Below are 14,778 nucleotides of genomic sequence, written 5' to 3' on the forward strand. Positions count from 1 at the left end.
AGACTTCAAATGTTCAAAGGCGTAACTTCATAAACTCCGCACTGCGCTTTTACCTGTGCCAGTGCGCGTATCCAAGACACACACATTATGCAGTGATAATTATTCTAATTGACGTTAACGATATAAGAAAGCCACTTTTATATAGATAGCTCTTGATATCGGACAAGTATTTACTATGGCAACCTTATCCATTCCAATTGCACTAAAAAGAACTGTTCTAGGAGGAATTTATCATCTTTTTGTCCCTCTCTTCACTTAAAAAGCTCGACACAAGGCTTATGCAGTGGGGGTCAGTTCCCATTTACAAGGAGCAAAAATGTAAAGTACTTTTGTTTTCGATCATCCAGCTTTCGTAACTTATGATCATGGTACAATTATGCTATAAGCCGCTGTTTATTTTGTGGCGAATGCAAAATATTTTCTTTACTGCTTGCCTGATCTCCTGATTCTTGTAATAGTAAATCACAGGGTTAAAGCACGAGTTCATAAACACTACCGTGTCCGTTATTGAATACAACGTCTTTATCAGTGAGCTATATCCGTGGGTAATACAAGCAAGCATTATCGCAAGGGTCGGTAGATAGCAAAGGAAAAAAAGACCGGTGACCAATGCCACAGTCTTTACGGACTTGTTTGATTGTATCCCAACTACTCTTCTATAAAAAGCAGGTTTTTCTGAAAGATTATTCGTATCTTTGTTCTTCGGTGTATCGAGAGGGTGGCAAGGTTTCGACCTTGCTTTGCTCTGAAGCGTGTGGTCGTCAGCACTGTGGGTTTGTTTATGAGCGGAATTTCGTGTCGTGTGGCTGAGTGAATCTTCGTGTTTTTTTGAAGTAGGAACACCTTGCAAACCCATAAAAATCGTTTCACCACTGCAGTCGTCTGTGCTGCTCTGTGAAGTAGTTTTGCACTGGGCTTGTGTATCTTGCTTTTTATTTCCTGATGTAGCGGAGCATAGAATTTCGATATGTGTTACAGAATTTCCTTGAGAAAGCTCGTCATTCGACATAGCAGTGTTAGTAAGTCCAACAGGGCATCTGTGAATACTATCGAGACAGCGTATCGATCTATTCAAGCCTCGGGCCCGTTGATAAATCTTACAATAAATAATACCTGTGATCACAAAACTTATGATAACGATGGTTGAAGAAACAGTGTGAAAAATCCAATCAGGCAACCCCCAAAACCTCAAAAACATGAACAGCACAGCAAACGTCCATATACAAGTGCAAAGCACGTAAACATGTCCTTCTCGAAGAGCTATGGGATTCTCAAAGGACTTGAAAATGGTGAAATAGCGCTCGGCACTTACAGACACTAGTGTTAGGAATGAAACCCCGACAGAAGTCCATGCACAGAAAGAAAATGCAATATGAACATCACAGGTGTACTCTTGCAAGAGCTCTGCCACTTTATACGCAGTGAAAAGAGGCTGGACTATAGCGCCGACCATCAAGTCAGACAGGGCGAGGTTAGCAAGAAAGAGGTTCGATGGGCTGCGAATACGAGGCGAGTTCCTCATAGTCCAGAGGAATAAGCAATTGCCAGCAATTGCTAGCAAACTCGTAGCGATGTTGATCGGGATGGTTGCACAGGTGACGTAAAGTAGACCTCTATCCGATGCGTCAAATTTAACGGTACTTTGGTAAAAACATCTCAGTATTTGGTCGTCTGATTTTGTTATATTCATGTTGATACATATAAAAACACCATAAGCGAGTATGTATAATAGAGTAATTCCCCTATCAATTGGCAATGCTTAAATAAGCGAGAGCTTTCGAAACCGTTGATTCCCTTTTTACGGTTAGTTCCTTGTTCGATCGTCTCCGCCAATCAGAGAAACCCTAAGCGTCAATTGTATCTTGAGACCTAAGGACCATATGGAGGTTGTGAACACTTGAAACTTTTATCGCTCAGAATTGAATGCATTCTAACTTCAATTAAGCAAATGCTATGACTTCTGTAAATGGTCTACTTTGGGTAAATGTGCTTTACATAAAATGAGTGTCGGGGATTAAAATTAACGAGCGTTTATAAATGCTCTTAAAAATGCAAGCAAAAAGGGCCCAAGAATAGTCATGTAGAAAGCAACGTAGACTAGACTTTTACATCAATAATTGCCAAATTATTTGTTTTGAAAAAGGAGAACTATTTATTTACTTGACAGTTGTTGTTTCAGGGAGGTAGAAAGTGTTGATTCTATGGAATAATAAGGAATAAAGTTGCACCGCCTCTATGACCAAGTTTCAATTTGATTTTTTATTAACAGGAATGAAAACGCTTTTAACCTGTCAAAAAGCTATAAAAGATATGTAGGGTATAAAATCCTATGAACTAAGACGTTTAAATATGCTGCCATAAATAGAAATGGAAAATTATGGGCATGAAGTGATCACGAGTCATTCGAACTTGCCACAGACAGGAAACTATATTCTAGTGAGAATAATAGTTGTGGTCGTAAACTAGAAGAATTAATACAATGCACCAAAAACTGTTATTCTACTCTGCCAAACTTTCGTCTTTGATAAGAATTCTTCAGCCCTGAAGAAGTCTTATAAAGCTAGCAGGTAGAGAAGTCTTATAGAGCTAGCAGATAAACACGTGCCAATAAAACCTTTTGGTGAAATGTTAGGTCAAAGTCTCCAACGGGCCTGTGACTTGGCTAAAAGAATAAACGTTCGTTTACATTTTCCATCAGCCATTTCGACATCCACAATCGACACTTATCATCAACACTCATTGGCTCCGCCTCGCTGTTAATCAAAGATTCCTTTGACAGGCTGCTCGAATCTCTATCAAAATCGGAGCCGAAGTTTGACAGCTCCGCACTCGGAGGCCACTCGGTAATTTTCGCGGCAAACTTGGCTCGTAAAAACAGCGCGGGATCAGAGACTGCGCTATTTTCGGAAAACTGTAATTTGTCTCGGATAACTTTCGAATTAAGCCGATCCCCAAGTGGTGCGCTACGGGCACTCGCTATTAACCCCGATCGATCCGAAATCTCACTCCCGGAACTTATTTCTTCTTCTGGGATTGTTTTGGGGGCGTAGCAAGTAACACATCATAGCCTTTAGTATCGCGGGCTAGCAAAACGCTGTTCCCCTCGAGTTCTGATGCTTTAAAAGATAATTCGATATTTCCCGTCAATGTAGAATCTCGGCCAAGTTTTTCATGTTCCTCTCCAGAAGCCGGGTTCTCATCTTTTCTTGACATTTACTTGAACTCGCGGTCTTTTCACGCACGTGCACTGACTTTCTATGCATTCCGACACATCTGAGGCTCGTCTAGAGCTTTTCCCTTCCTGATTCGTCAATATAGACCCCTCTGGCGAACTAGCCGATGTCGGCGTCGTTCCTTTGCGCTCTCTCGACAACAACCTGCGCTGGCTTTTAAACAAAGTCAGCGATGCGTGATCGGCATAACTTATAGAGGAATCCAACCTTGTCGAGGTTCTAGGTAAAAAATTTCTCGTCTCTTTACAATTCGCTGCTAAATGCGACGCTTCTAAATGACGCCTATTGGTAATTTCAGGTAGCGAGTGTCTCCGGGTTTCGGTCATTTTTGCCTTATCAGCTAGAAGTCTCATTGCAACTGTCATTTCTTTGAACATTGCTAATTCAGTACGCAAGGACTCCTGCGATTGGGTGCACATTTTTGCCTGTAAAAAGACGCTTGACTTCACAGCTTCGGGCGAATTATTGCTTGAAACACTTTGCAAAATGTATCTGGTTTGCAATGTACGCCTTGTAGAACATTTTGCTCTCTTTTTCATATTCTTCTTGGCATCAATGTTAACTGACTTTTCACTCGCTGCAAACCGAATTCCCCTAGCACCATCTTCTGGCGCCAGCAGTTCTTGTTCATTTCCCAAACTACTGACATGCGACTCGACTGACTCGTCACTAAAACCGCTGTCTTTTTCCGATATTTTGTAGCCTCCCTCTGATGTTTTCGCATCAATACTTTTTTTACTCCCACGTCTAGAGGCTCTTATCGCTTGCTTACACCCTTTTCTCTTTCCTAGGGACGTCAACATCAATAAATTGGCAATATCATCTCCTGTATTCATATCGGAGTCCATATTATCACCCGTTAGTCTGGTTGCCAACTCAAACGTGTACCCCTTCTTTAGTACGCCATCTCGACCATCTGATTTCTTGTGAATGCTAGTTTCCTCACTTATGAATGATGTAGTACGAATTTCTGGCAAGACAAGACGCGATGAGTTTTCTTTGATGACTTCGGCAATGGTTCTTCGCTTTGCAAGGGCTTTACCTTTTCGTGGTCGGCTAGCCGGCAAATAGTGCGTCCGATCTTTTGTTTCCTCCCCCTGTCCAAGCATTTTGTGTCCTTTGGGTGTCTCTATTTCTAGCTATGATTTCGACTAATTAAACTGTGTAGCAACCAGTAGTTGCAACCAGCAAGATCAATGCTTCACTGACTACAATAAGGCTAATTTGCGTGGTTTAATTCAATTAAGTTAATCGCCAAAGAACCCTTATAATCATCATCGAACACAGAAACACCAGGGAGCCAAAGCAAAGCAGCAATAAATAAAAAAGAGCAGCGAGTTGAGCCCTCAGCAAAACCTCAAAAAAACAAATAGCAAAATAAGAAACTAGAAATACAAGTATGCAAGTAGAGTTTAACCCATTGACTGCTGGCTATTTTTGAGCTGAATTTACAAAAAAACAGACTGAAAACAGATACCTCCCCCCCTATTCTGAGTTTTATACAGCCCGTCAAAGTCAAACACAGCTGCACCTAGTCAGAGGTATCCAAGCTTTCCAACAGTGCTTTGCGGTCCCCACTTTTAATCCCTTGTCGTTGTGCTGAAGCCAGCACAAGTTGATGGTTGCTTGTATTTTTCATCAAAAATAAGCTATGAGCATATTAGGAGAGTGTCTCAGGACATCATGAAGTCTTTTGGGGCATAATTGAGTGCTTTGCTTATGGATATTTGCAAGCAAAGGTGGATTCATGATGACTTTTTCTTGTTTGGCTTTGCCTGGATGAGAAAATAATTTTCTAATGAATCACCACAGCTCTCCTAAATGCTATCTTTTCTGAAACCAAATTGATTCCAAAATTATTTACACTGCTATTCTGGGTCTGTATGAGCTGGAATTGACTTGTTTGGCTTCGGGGTGAAAAGACTTATAAAAAAACATCTGACTTTGGGGAGAGGAGTGTTGACTGGCCCTCCCCTCGTGAATTGTTCCCTGGATCTCCCAGAATGCTTTTCAATCCGTAAAGGCATCTTCGTGGTTTTACAAGCCTTCAAGGAGTGGACATTGTGTTTTGAGGCCATGGAAATGAACCTGGAGGATCAGAATAAAGGTATCTATTTGTGTCTTGAGATGTGTTTGCTGATCTCTCTCCCTTGTGTTGTATTTTGAGCGTTTTATTGAGAGGGGTGCTTTTCTTTCCTTGTTCGATTTGAAATCTGTCAAAGAACCTGTGCTATTATTTGGCTTAAGAGTAGTTGCCAACACCTTGGTTGGATGCATATCTTCAAGACCATTTATCCCTTAGACTGATGCCTGAGTATCTTCATCTTGTTGTGTTTAGTTTGCATTTATGAATTTTTTGGGTTGTGGGTACTTCCCAAAGCCGGTACAGGCCGGGTGAGGGGTCAATGTGTTAAAAGGACAATGGATTTTACAGCCAAACGAGTTCGTCTTTGTCCGAGTGGATTACTTTTCGACTTTCAAAGAAAAGAATAATCCTGAAACACATTCCAAATATCTTGAACGTGAGTCAGGGCACAATTCACAAATACAGGAGAAATTTTCTTTCAGGTCGTTTTTTCTTGACATCTATTTGATGAGAACTGTTTGATTTTGATATGTATTTATATTAACAAGTTTCTTTTCAAAACACCGCAAATAAAAAAGCATCAAAAGACAAACGTAACCTGTTTACTAACAAATGTAATTATGCTGTAAACAGTCGCTATACAACAAAATACTTAGCATAGCAGCATAAATTTCTTACTTTGTCTCTAATAGAATAGAAAAAACCTACGACATTGCGATTCACACAGCTCGACCAAATACAAACAAACGTCGTGGAGGGACCGCTAAACGTTTTGCCATACTAGATTTTATTTTAAATACGTTATTGCGTGTAAACACTGTTGAGTGACGTGAAATAGGGATATTTTCTTTAAAATTATCTTGAAAGAAGAAAAGTTGTTTTCACTAAGGAGAGGAAACGTAGAAGATGTCTAGGTAATTCGCGTCGGGAAATCGGCGCAAGAGGAGAAGGGAGAAACAGGATGGTCCCGTTTTCTTACTTCTCCCTCTGCTTTGGTTACTTTCGTGTGAAAATCGACTAAAGGTAAGCTGAGAAGAAAACGAAAGAGAGCAACCAATCAGGAGGTCTCATTTTGATGACAAATTAGCCACATGTGTGCCACTTTCATTTTCACGTCAAAATAATATGGCGGACATGAATGAGAAGTCGCTGATCCGACCTAAGAGCTCGGGTTAGAATCCGTTATATATCAGTTATAAGTCACTGGATAATCTGTCTGAAGTTATTCATTATTTACACGACTCGTGACTACCGGATGTAGACAAGTTTCTAGGATAGCGGCCGTGCGACGTAGCGTTTTCCATTCTTTGCTCTCAGCAGCTTGCGTCTCGTTCTCTCTCAGCTCTCGTTCGAGCCGATTTTCACACAAACGCAAGCATTAATTCTCTGCCTCTTCGTCTCCGCGGAAAAAAAAACCCCAGACACTTTTTTTTCTTTTTATTCTATTATCTTGTTTCTTGTCTGTACAATGTTTTTTTAAAGGTTTTGGTGTAACTTTTAGACGCATTGTCATGGTACAAACACAAAAACAATCACAAGCCCTGATTTGCAGACAAGTCATTTCATTTTTTTCATATTTCAAATTCCGATATTTTAATGTGCCTGCCCAAAGTCAAATAAAATAAGAAAAAAAAATCTACAAAATTCAGCAGCATAAATTTACTGCTTTTGGTTTAAGGTCTCGTGTTGTGTCAGAGCGTTTTCAGCGTTCTCTAGCTCATGAAATTGAATGTATGGTAAATGAAGCTTGCAAAAAATAGTAGGTCACATACCACTATATACTAATCATAACGCATTTACATGCATTAAACTAGCAATCGTTATGTACGATATCTGCAAAGTAACGAATAATACTAGAAATGAAGAACTAAAACTCATTAAATCTTTGTAGATAAGTGAGGTGTGTTTGCCCCTAGCGTTCAATAGTTTCTTATTTTAAAACTTTGATGAGTATCTGATACCATTATTCTTGAATTTCTTCTTGTTCCTCGAGATCTTTACTTCCCGCTATCTGCTCGAGAACGCTTTGCCAAGCGGTCAAGCACTGAAAAGTGAGAAACAGAGAAATCATTTAGTGACACTAAAGTCAAAGATAAAAGAAACTTAATTCCTTTCATTATCACGGCGATGTATTCCCCGGGTTTTTTTTAAATCTGTATTTTCAGCAAAAAAAGGGTTTTTAATAGTACAGGGGAATCTCTTGTTTCCCGGTTACTCAACTATGTTTCCCTGTCCATTAACCAATGTTTTCCTGTCACTTAACCAATGTTTCCCTCTCCATTAACCAATGTTTCCCTGTCCATTGTCACTTAACCAATGTTTTCCTGTCACTTAACCAATTTTTGCCATGTCCCTCAATTATTGTCTCCCTGTCATTTAATTATTGTTTCCCTGTCACTCAATCATTGTTTCCCTGTCACTCAACAATTGTTTCCCTGACATTCAATTATTGTTTCCCTGTCACTTCATCATTGTTTCCCTGTCACTCAACAATTGTTTCCCTGTCACTCAACAAATGTTTCCCTGTCACTCAACAAATGTTTCCCTGTCATTCAATCATTGTTTCCCTGTCATTCAATTATTGTTTCCCTGTCACTCAATCTTTTTTTCCCTGGCACTCTACCATTGTTCCCCAGTTATTCAATCATTGTTTCCCTGTCATTCGATTATTGTTTCCCTGTCATTCGATTATTGTTTCCCTGTCTTTCATCTATTGTTTCCCTGTCACTCTACCATAGATACCCTGTCACTTAACCATTGTATCCTTTTTCACTTAACAATTGTGACAGTCAAAGTACTATTGTCCCACCTCTTGGTAATATGCTGTGTGTCTGTCTGCATAGTCCATGAACAGATCGCGGAAATCTTCCCGTTTATGTTTGTGCCAGCGCTCCAAGTCGGCCTTTAAGTCAACATTTGCACATTCCATTTTATCATTCCCAGTTTCTGCTAGTTTTCCTAGCTAAAATGTTAGAAAACAAATGTCATTTTACCATGTGAGATAGAACAACAACAAAAAACAGACACGTTTTTCAAGGCAAGAAATTTAAGAGATCGACCACTATCATCAACTTACCTTTTCCCTCCTAGCTGCCTACTTTCATCTTTTCATCTGCCTACTTTCATCTTTCATCTTTTTTAAATATCTCATTGCACTGTACCCTTTGCAATGGCACTTGCATGATCTCTATTGTTGTTCTCGTAGGGATATTGTGTTTTAAGCTAAAGCTGGAGGCCAGAACAGCGGTATCTATTTGTACACTGATATTTTACTTTTTCACTGGCTATCTTTTGATGGCGACTTCAAAATGTTAATTCAGGGCCGTTCAGATAATACTCCCCTCCCCTATCGTGACAGTGTAACAACTCTGCACTGTATGTACTTTTAAGTTCCTGTAGCCAAGCCCCATTTCGGTAATCCCGTGACTGCTAAAAACTATTACCAACTTTGTTTTATTTACCTCCACTATACTCGTTTCAAGCTTTTCTTTCTTGTCTTGACGGGTCTGCTCGTTGTCTTTACTAAAAAATCCAAATCGCCCTCCCCCTCCGCCTCCTGGCTTGTCCAGCTGCACACAGAAATGTATTCAGAATTGGTTTTATATTATAGCAACAAGTTTCGATTTGGCAGTGAAAAAATTTGGTACAGGTAGAAAGAATGTTTATTTTCTACTGACGAGTCACAAGTGAGAATTCCGACATTGTGATTTGTCGAGACATGTTCCTTGTTGACGGTTTGCAAACCTTGCATGTGATCAAAGCAAATATCCCATAGATATTTCCAGCGTTTGCAGTTTTACAGTTCTAGCTGTGAATCTGGGAATTCTTTCCTTTTAATTCATCCTTAAGACAAGCAATGCTGATATGCATGGTCCCTGGGTATGAATGAAACCACGAATATTTTTTGTAACAAACCTCTTCCTTCTCTGTGCGTTTTCTGGCAAGCTCTTCTAGTGTAACTTCATACTCCATCTGCACAGTGTCTCTGCTCTTCATCGCATTCTGGAGGGGGATTGAATGGGATAACAGGCAATTGATAGGATAATATGCCTTTTTAAATCATAGAGATTTTCAGATGTACAAGTTTCCTGGTCAGAGGCTTCCAAAAATAATTTTTGATAATTAAAAGTACATCAAACCCTAAGATTCCAGAAATACTAACCCTAATGGAATCTGTGTAGAGAACATACTCCCGCAAAGGCTCCATGAACATAGGGTCTTGTGCCTTGAGCTGTCAAAGTCCATATTATATTAATCCATGTGGTATAATAAATACATTTTACACAAGGGACAGCTGGATCTTCCCAGTTAGGACCTTTTGAACACTTGTTAAATAACAATGGGTAAGGCCTTTCCAGTTAAATTTGAATTATGATGTATAAGAAATGAAACTTGATCTCTTGAGCTAGACATCATCATTTTTTTCCTTTTATCCCAAGAAAACGTATTGCTAAGTATCTTTTTTATGATAACTAATGCTTCTCAGAGGCACGTTATCCACTAAGGCACATTGGTGTGCTGTTTATCACACATAGCTACAATAGCAGTAAAAAGTGCAATATTGTAATGAGCAAGGAAATGTCCCTCTAATTATATTTCTCACCAGTTTCTTTAAGGCAGCAACATTCGTCTCTAGAGCATCAGCCATGGCATTAAGAGGAGATGCAAGTTTGGTTTCTGAGTTTGCCCACAGTCTGAAGATTGGAATGAACTCTAAATAGTGTTCCAGGAGGTCTATTTAGTGAAAATAAAGAAAAACACTTTTACCCTTTTAAACTACAGTAAGGTCTTCTTTCCAAACAGCTTACTACTGTACAATTGTCTATTCACATAAATCTTACAATTTCAAAAGGCCCTGTTTAAAAGCAGTGCTTGCCCTAGACAGCTCGTTATATGCTGACACAGTTCAGGGACAATTAGTAATTTATCTATGTACTGTATGTCAGCAATTACCAAATACAGACTTTTACACAACTAATCCACTAACCATTTTTACTTGTTTATAAAACAAACACTTTAGAACGACAGCATCTTACAGAAATAAATCTGTTTTGTACTGTACATTAAGAAAATGATGTTTCTATTTTGTACATAACACCAACAACAAAACATTAATCAACTTCTCTTTTATAATCTACATGTCCTTTTTAGCATGAGACATACAGTACAATATACAGTAAACCACTGTGAAAAGTCATAATATGCTACACAAACAATAACAACTCTTGTATTTCATTAAGAATATCAAGAGGCAAATGCTAATAGTGACTGTTTCATTTTTTTTCATTGAAAATGAGCCTTTAATACTAGTCAATATACATACCAAACCTGTCCTTTGCAATCTTATCAGATATTGTTTCCATGGCAATCATTTTTTCTCTGAATGTCTTGGTGTACTCTGTCATTTCCTGGAATTCAGGGTCCCGTGACTTGAGCATCCAGGAAGAGGCCATGTTTCTCATGGAGTCACTCATTCTGCTCATGAGGCCTGGACCTTGTTTCTTGACAGAAGTCAATTCCTGGACAGCAGTAGAATCTCAGTGAGTAAATGGTGAATAATACTGATAATACAGTACTAAGGGTACAGTACAGTATTCTCATAATAATACAATACTATACTTATGGCCCCTTGCTATGATCCTTTTAACAATCTTGACAAGATCATGGAACAAGGATGATAAAATAGAATTACTACAGTGTGGCAGTCCCAGGTGGCCAGTCTCTCCTTCAGACATAAATTTAGAAGAGATGTAAAGTATGGAGCTACATAGAATCAATAAAATACATATACATTATCCCCTGCTCTGCTTTTCCCTTTTCTGATTTTTCTTTTCTGATAACAGTTCCAGTAAGAAATGCTGTGTTTATATTTTAATATTAAAATATACCCATCTTTTTCACATCTATGGACAGGCAGCAAGAATAATCAAGTTTAATGCAGTATACAGTAGCAAATGCTGTATACAGTACCCAGGACTTTGCGGTGAGGAAGACATGGAGATGATCATTAAAGGACATCACAGGGTGGTCTGCTATTCTTGTCATGAACTTGTTAAGAGCCAACTCTCTTGCTTTGAGGAATTCCGGTGAAAAGCGGTCAAAATGCTTGGTAAATGAATGCTTCTCTGGTAGAGGCTGGAAACAAATAACAATAAAGAAAAAGACTAGAATTACATTATTATTAGATGAATTCCTTGTAAGCTCTAATCCAAACACATATAACTGACTAGGGTACAAAATACTGTACATACTTAAATCACTGCATGAGAGTGTACAGTAATGTAATCATACAATTTTTATTGAGATCCTGATAATAGTCAATAAGATGGGCAACTTACAGGAATGATATGTGTAGGGTAGCTCTCTTGCATTCGTTGTCTTAGCCATAAGAAGTCTTGGTACCTTCGTCTTACACTGTATTCTGGGTGGTCAAACTGATTTCTGGTTGTCTTTTGAAAACAAAAAGTAACATGAGGCAAATTGGACAGAAAATCAAATCTAGTGTATGAAGCAAGGACCATTGAAAGACTACTCATCTATGGTTATTTCGTCTGCTTGATGCCTCATGACATGAGGGCAAACTTAATACTTTCTAATAAAAAAATATGTGGATTTAAATAGTTTTACTTGGTCTTTTTGTGACAAAGTTAGCAATTTCATCAAAAGTCGCTAACAAAATTACGTAACCACTTGAAGAACTGGAACAAAAATAATTATACCTTTCACAAACAGTACAATACATTTAACAAAAAACTACAGTATAAATCAAGCACCTAAAAATCTTACCTTTGTTATAACATTGTAACTGACATAGCCACCAACATGTTTTTCTGGGTCATCAACCCTGATGAACAAGTCCTTGACATGTGTATCACTCATTTTTAAAGATGAATCATCCATCTTTAGTGAAGACATGATAGCAGCAGCAGAACTATCGTCCAGATCTACTGAGGGTTCCTCACCATTTTCATAGGAGTTTGATGGATGATGTGGTATATCCTGTAATAAAATGTGTCAGAGAGAACTACAGTATATATTATTACACTAATAATCATATTGTAGCAAAAAATAAGTAGGCTAGACCTATGGTATCTTAAATAAGAATTATTGCCATTTGAAACTTACAACCCTTTTCTCAATATATGTAATCAATCAATGACTTGCATTTGAAGGCAAAGAGTGATCAGAAGTAGTGTTATCATTATCCAACAAAATCATTGTCTTGTCTTTGTATTTTGACTATTGGACTCCAAAATATTCTCCCAAGAGGGGGGGGGGGGGGGGGGGAATTTTGATAAAAGTAAGGGATAAAATTAGTTGCCTCCCCTTCAGGAGGAACATAATTTCCTACGCCCCCCATTATGCTGAGGAAAGAAGGAGCAAGGGAAGGAACAGAAACAACAATGTCAGGGGAACATGAGCAAGAGATTAGCTGCAATCTGGTCAGAAAGTGGAGGGGAAAGAATTCGCTGAAAATATTAATTCAGAAAAAGTGAAGCCAGTCAGTTTCTCAAAGGTGCAACTAAATCCAGGTTGTCAACCTGATAAAGGTTAATGCTATATATGATGCTGAGGAGGCAAAAAGGCTTTCCATTCTTCTCCTTGCAAGAAAATCTAGGCAAAAGAAAGAAAAGAAAGAGACAAGACAGCAAATCAGACATTAGCGAGGATGTTGATGATGAAAAATAAGCGCTTATAGCATCAGACCGTTATGTAATAATTTTAAATATGGAACAAAAGCACTTTATAAATATCATAAAGCAAAAACAATAAAAAAATGTATATAGGGCGTGTCAACAGGTTTGCATTGCATACATACAGTAGATAAAACGTGGCTTAATATGTATCATGGACTCCTGGATTATGCATGCCAAATAACTGCCCCCAAACCAAGACTCGTTGAACCAAGAAGTCTGATTTGACACTTGGTCAAATTATAAAGACAACACCACAAAAAACAGTGAACCCCCCATTTTAAAAATCCATATACTTTCAATGCCCCCCTCCCCTTTAGACCTTGGAATATCTTGAGCCCCCCCTGCCCCATAGTATCCTCAACCCCCCCCCCCTAAGGATAATACAGAAAGACAGATATTTTATTTGGAATCGTATACAAAGTCCTTGTATATTGATTGAGGTCCAAATAATATTAAAGATAAAAAAACACTAATTGAACGGTATTTTTAGTTTGGCAGCGATATTGATTCTGGAGGGCAAAGCATTCATTTATGAACTCAACTTTTCTTTGCACTGTGACTTGACTACCAGAATAATTAATAAGAAAATGAACAACACTTTCATCCAACATTCTAGTGAATTTTACATTTTCTATTTCTTCTATGTTTTTAGTCAATTCTTCCCGCTTCCCTTTATACAAAGGGCAGCAGGGAAGGAAATGATCTTCATTTTCTACTTGTCTATTTTTACAAATTTCACAAATTCGTTCATCCGGTACCTTATAGGACCTCGAATATCGGCCAGTTTCAATTGCTAAACGATGTTTGCTTAGTCTCAATTTGTTCAAAGATATTTGATGGCTGTGATTGACAATCTGGCTCAGATAATCTTCAATAATGTATTTTGATTTAAATTTCCTATGCGTTCTTAATTTATTACCTTGTCCTTGTCTATTTCTATTATCATTATTCACGTTTGATATCCACTTTTTAAATCCAATGTCTCCCAATCTTTGTTTGGCTATATATAAAATGTATTTAATAAATGAACTTTCCCTAAAAAAAATTATCCAGCAATATTTACACTGAAATGTCAAATAAGATATAACTTTTCTTGGCGGTCATGATGATGTATTCAAAACGGAAGTACTGTAGTGCGTGATAATCAACTAAATAATTTTTTTTACTCCTTTCTTGGTCATATAATAAGAATCACAGCAAAGATCTTATTCACTGATATTCATATAGATAATGCCTTGATGCTAGAGTCACATTAACATTTTCCGTGTTTTCCTTGCTTGAAACATGTACTTATAAGTTAAATTAAGCTTAATTAAATATCTAAGTATCATACCGGTGTCTCAATAACAAAATCCAAGCACAACACAGATAGCGATTGATCTAGTCGTGTGATAATTATCGTATAAAACAGAAATAAGGAAATCAAATAGTATTATAAAAGAAAACAGGCATAAGGCACAAAATAAGATAACTTTAGCTCTGTTCGTGGAACTCGGTACAAAGATAGATGCATAACGTGGCGGGATCGGAGTTTATCTTCGATTTCCTATACTGTTGATGCAAATAGATATCACTAAAAAGCAAGCCCTAGGCTTAGATTATGAATCCATTTACCTTGGAGATGTGGCCATTGGTAGCAGAAGCTGTGTCTTCTTGGTCATCTTGAAGAGAGGTCGAAAACTCCTCTGAATCCGCCATTTTGAATGGCCAAACAACAACATCGATTCTTATTCGGTATTTTACGAACTCTTCCGAACGTGCA

The 14,778-nt window shown here is 38.1% G+C and overlaps 1 protein-coding gene across 1 annotated transcript; it reads right to left on the minus strand.

Annotated features, from left to right (window-relative positions):
- Positions 1-6,985: 6,985 nt before the first annotated feature.
- On the minus strand, positions 6,986-14,761 carry LOC5519050 (sorting nexin-7-like). Its single transcript, XM_032363798.2, has 11 exons — positions 14,631-14,761; positions 12,106-12,318; positions 11,658-11,768; positions 11,290-11,454; positions 10,643-10,838; positions 9,923-10,053; positions 9,482-9,550; positions 9,235-9,321; positions 8,781-8,888; positions 8,129-8,281; positions 6,986-7,363 (listed from the first exon to the last, which is right to left on the minus strand). Exons 1-11 carry the CDS (start codon positions 14,712-14,714, stop codon positions 7,283-7,285), a joined length of 1,398 nt encoding a protein of 465 aa, XP_032219689.2. The 5' UTR covers positions 14,715-14,761; the 3' UTR covers positions 6,986-7,282.
- Between the last annotated feature and the right edge of the window lie 17 nt (positions 14,762-14,778).

The sequence above is a fragment of the Nematostella vectensis genome, chromosome 1, assembly GCF_932526225.1.
Source record: "Nematostella vectensis chromosome 1, jaNemVect1.1, whole genome shotgun sequence".
Lineage (NCBI taxonomy): Eukaryota > Metazoa > Cnidaria > Anthozoa > Actiniaria > Edwardsiidae > Nematostella > Nematostella vectensis.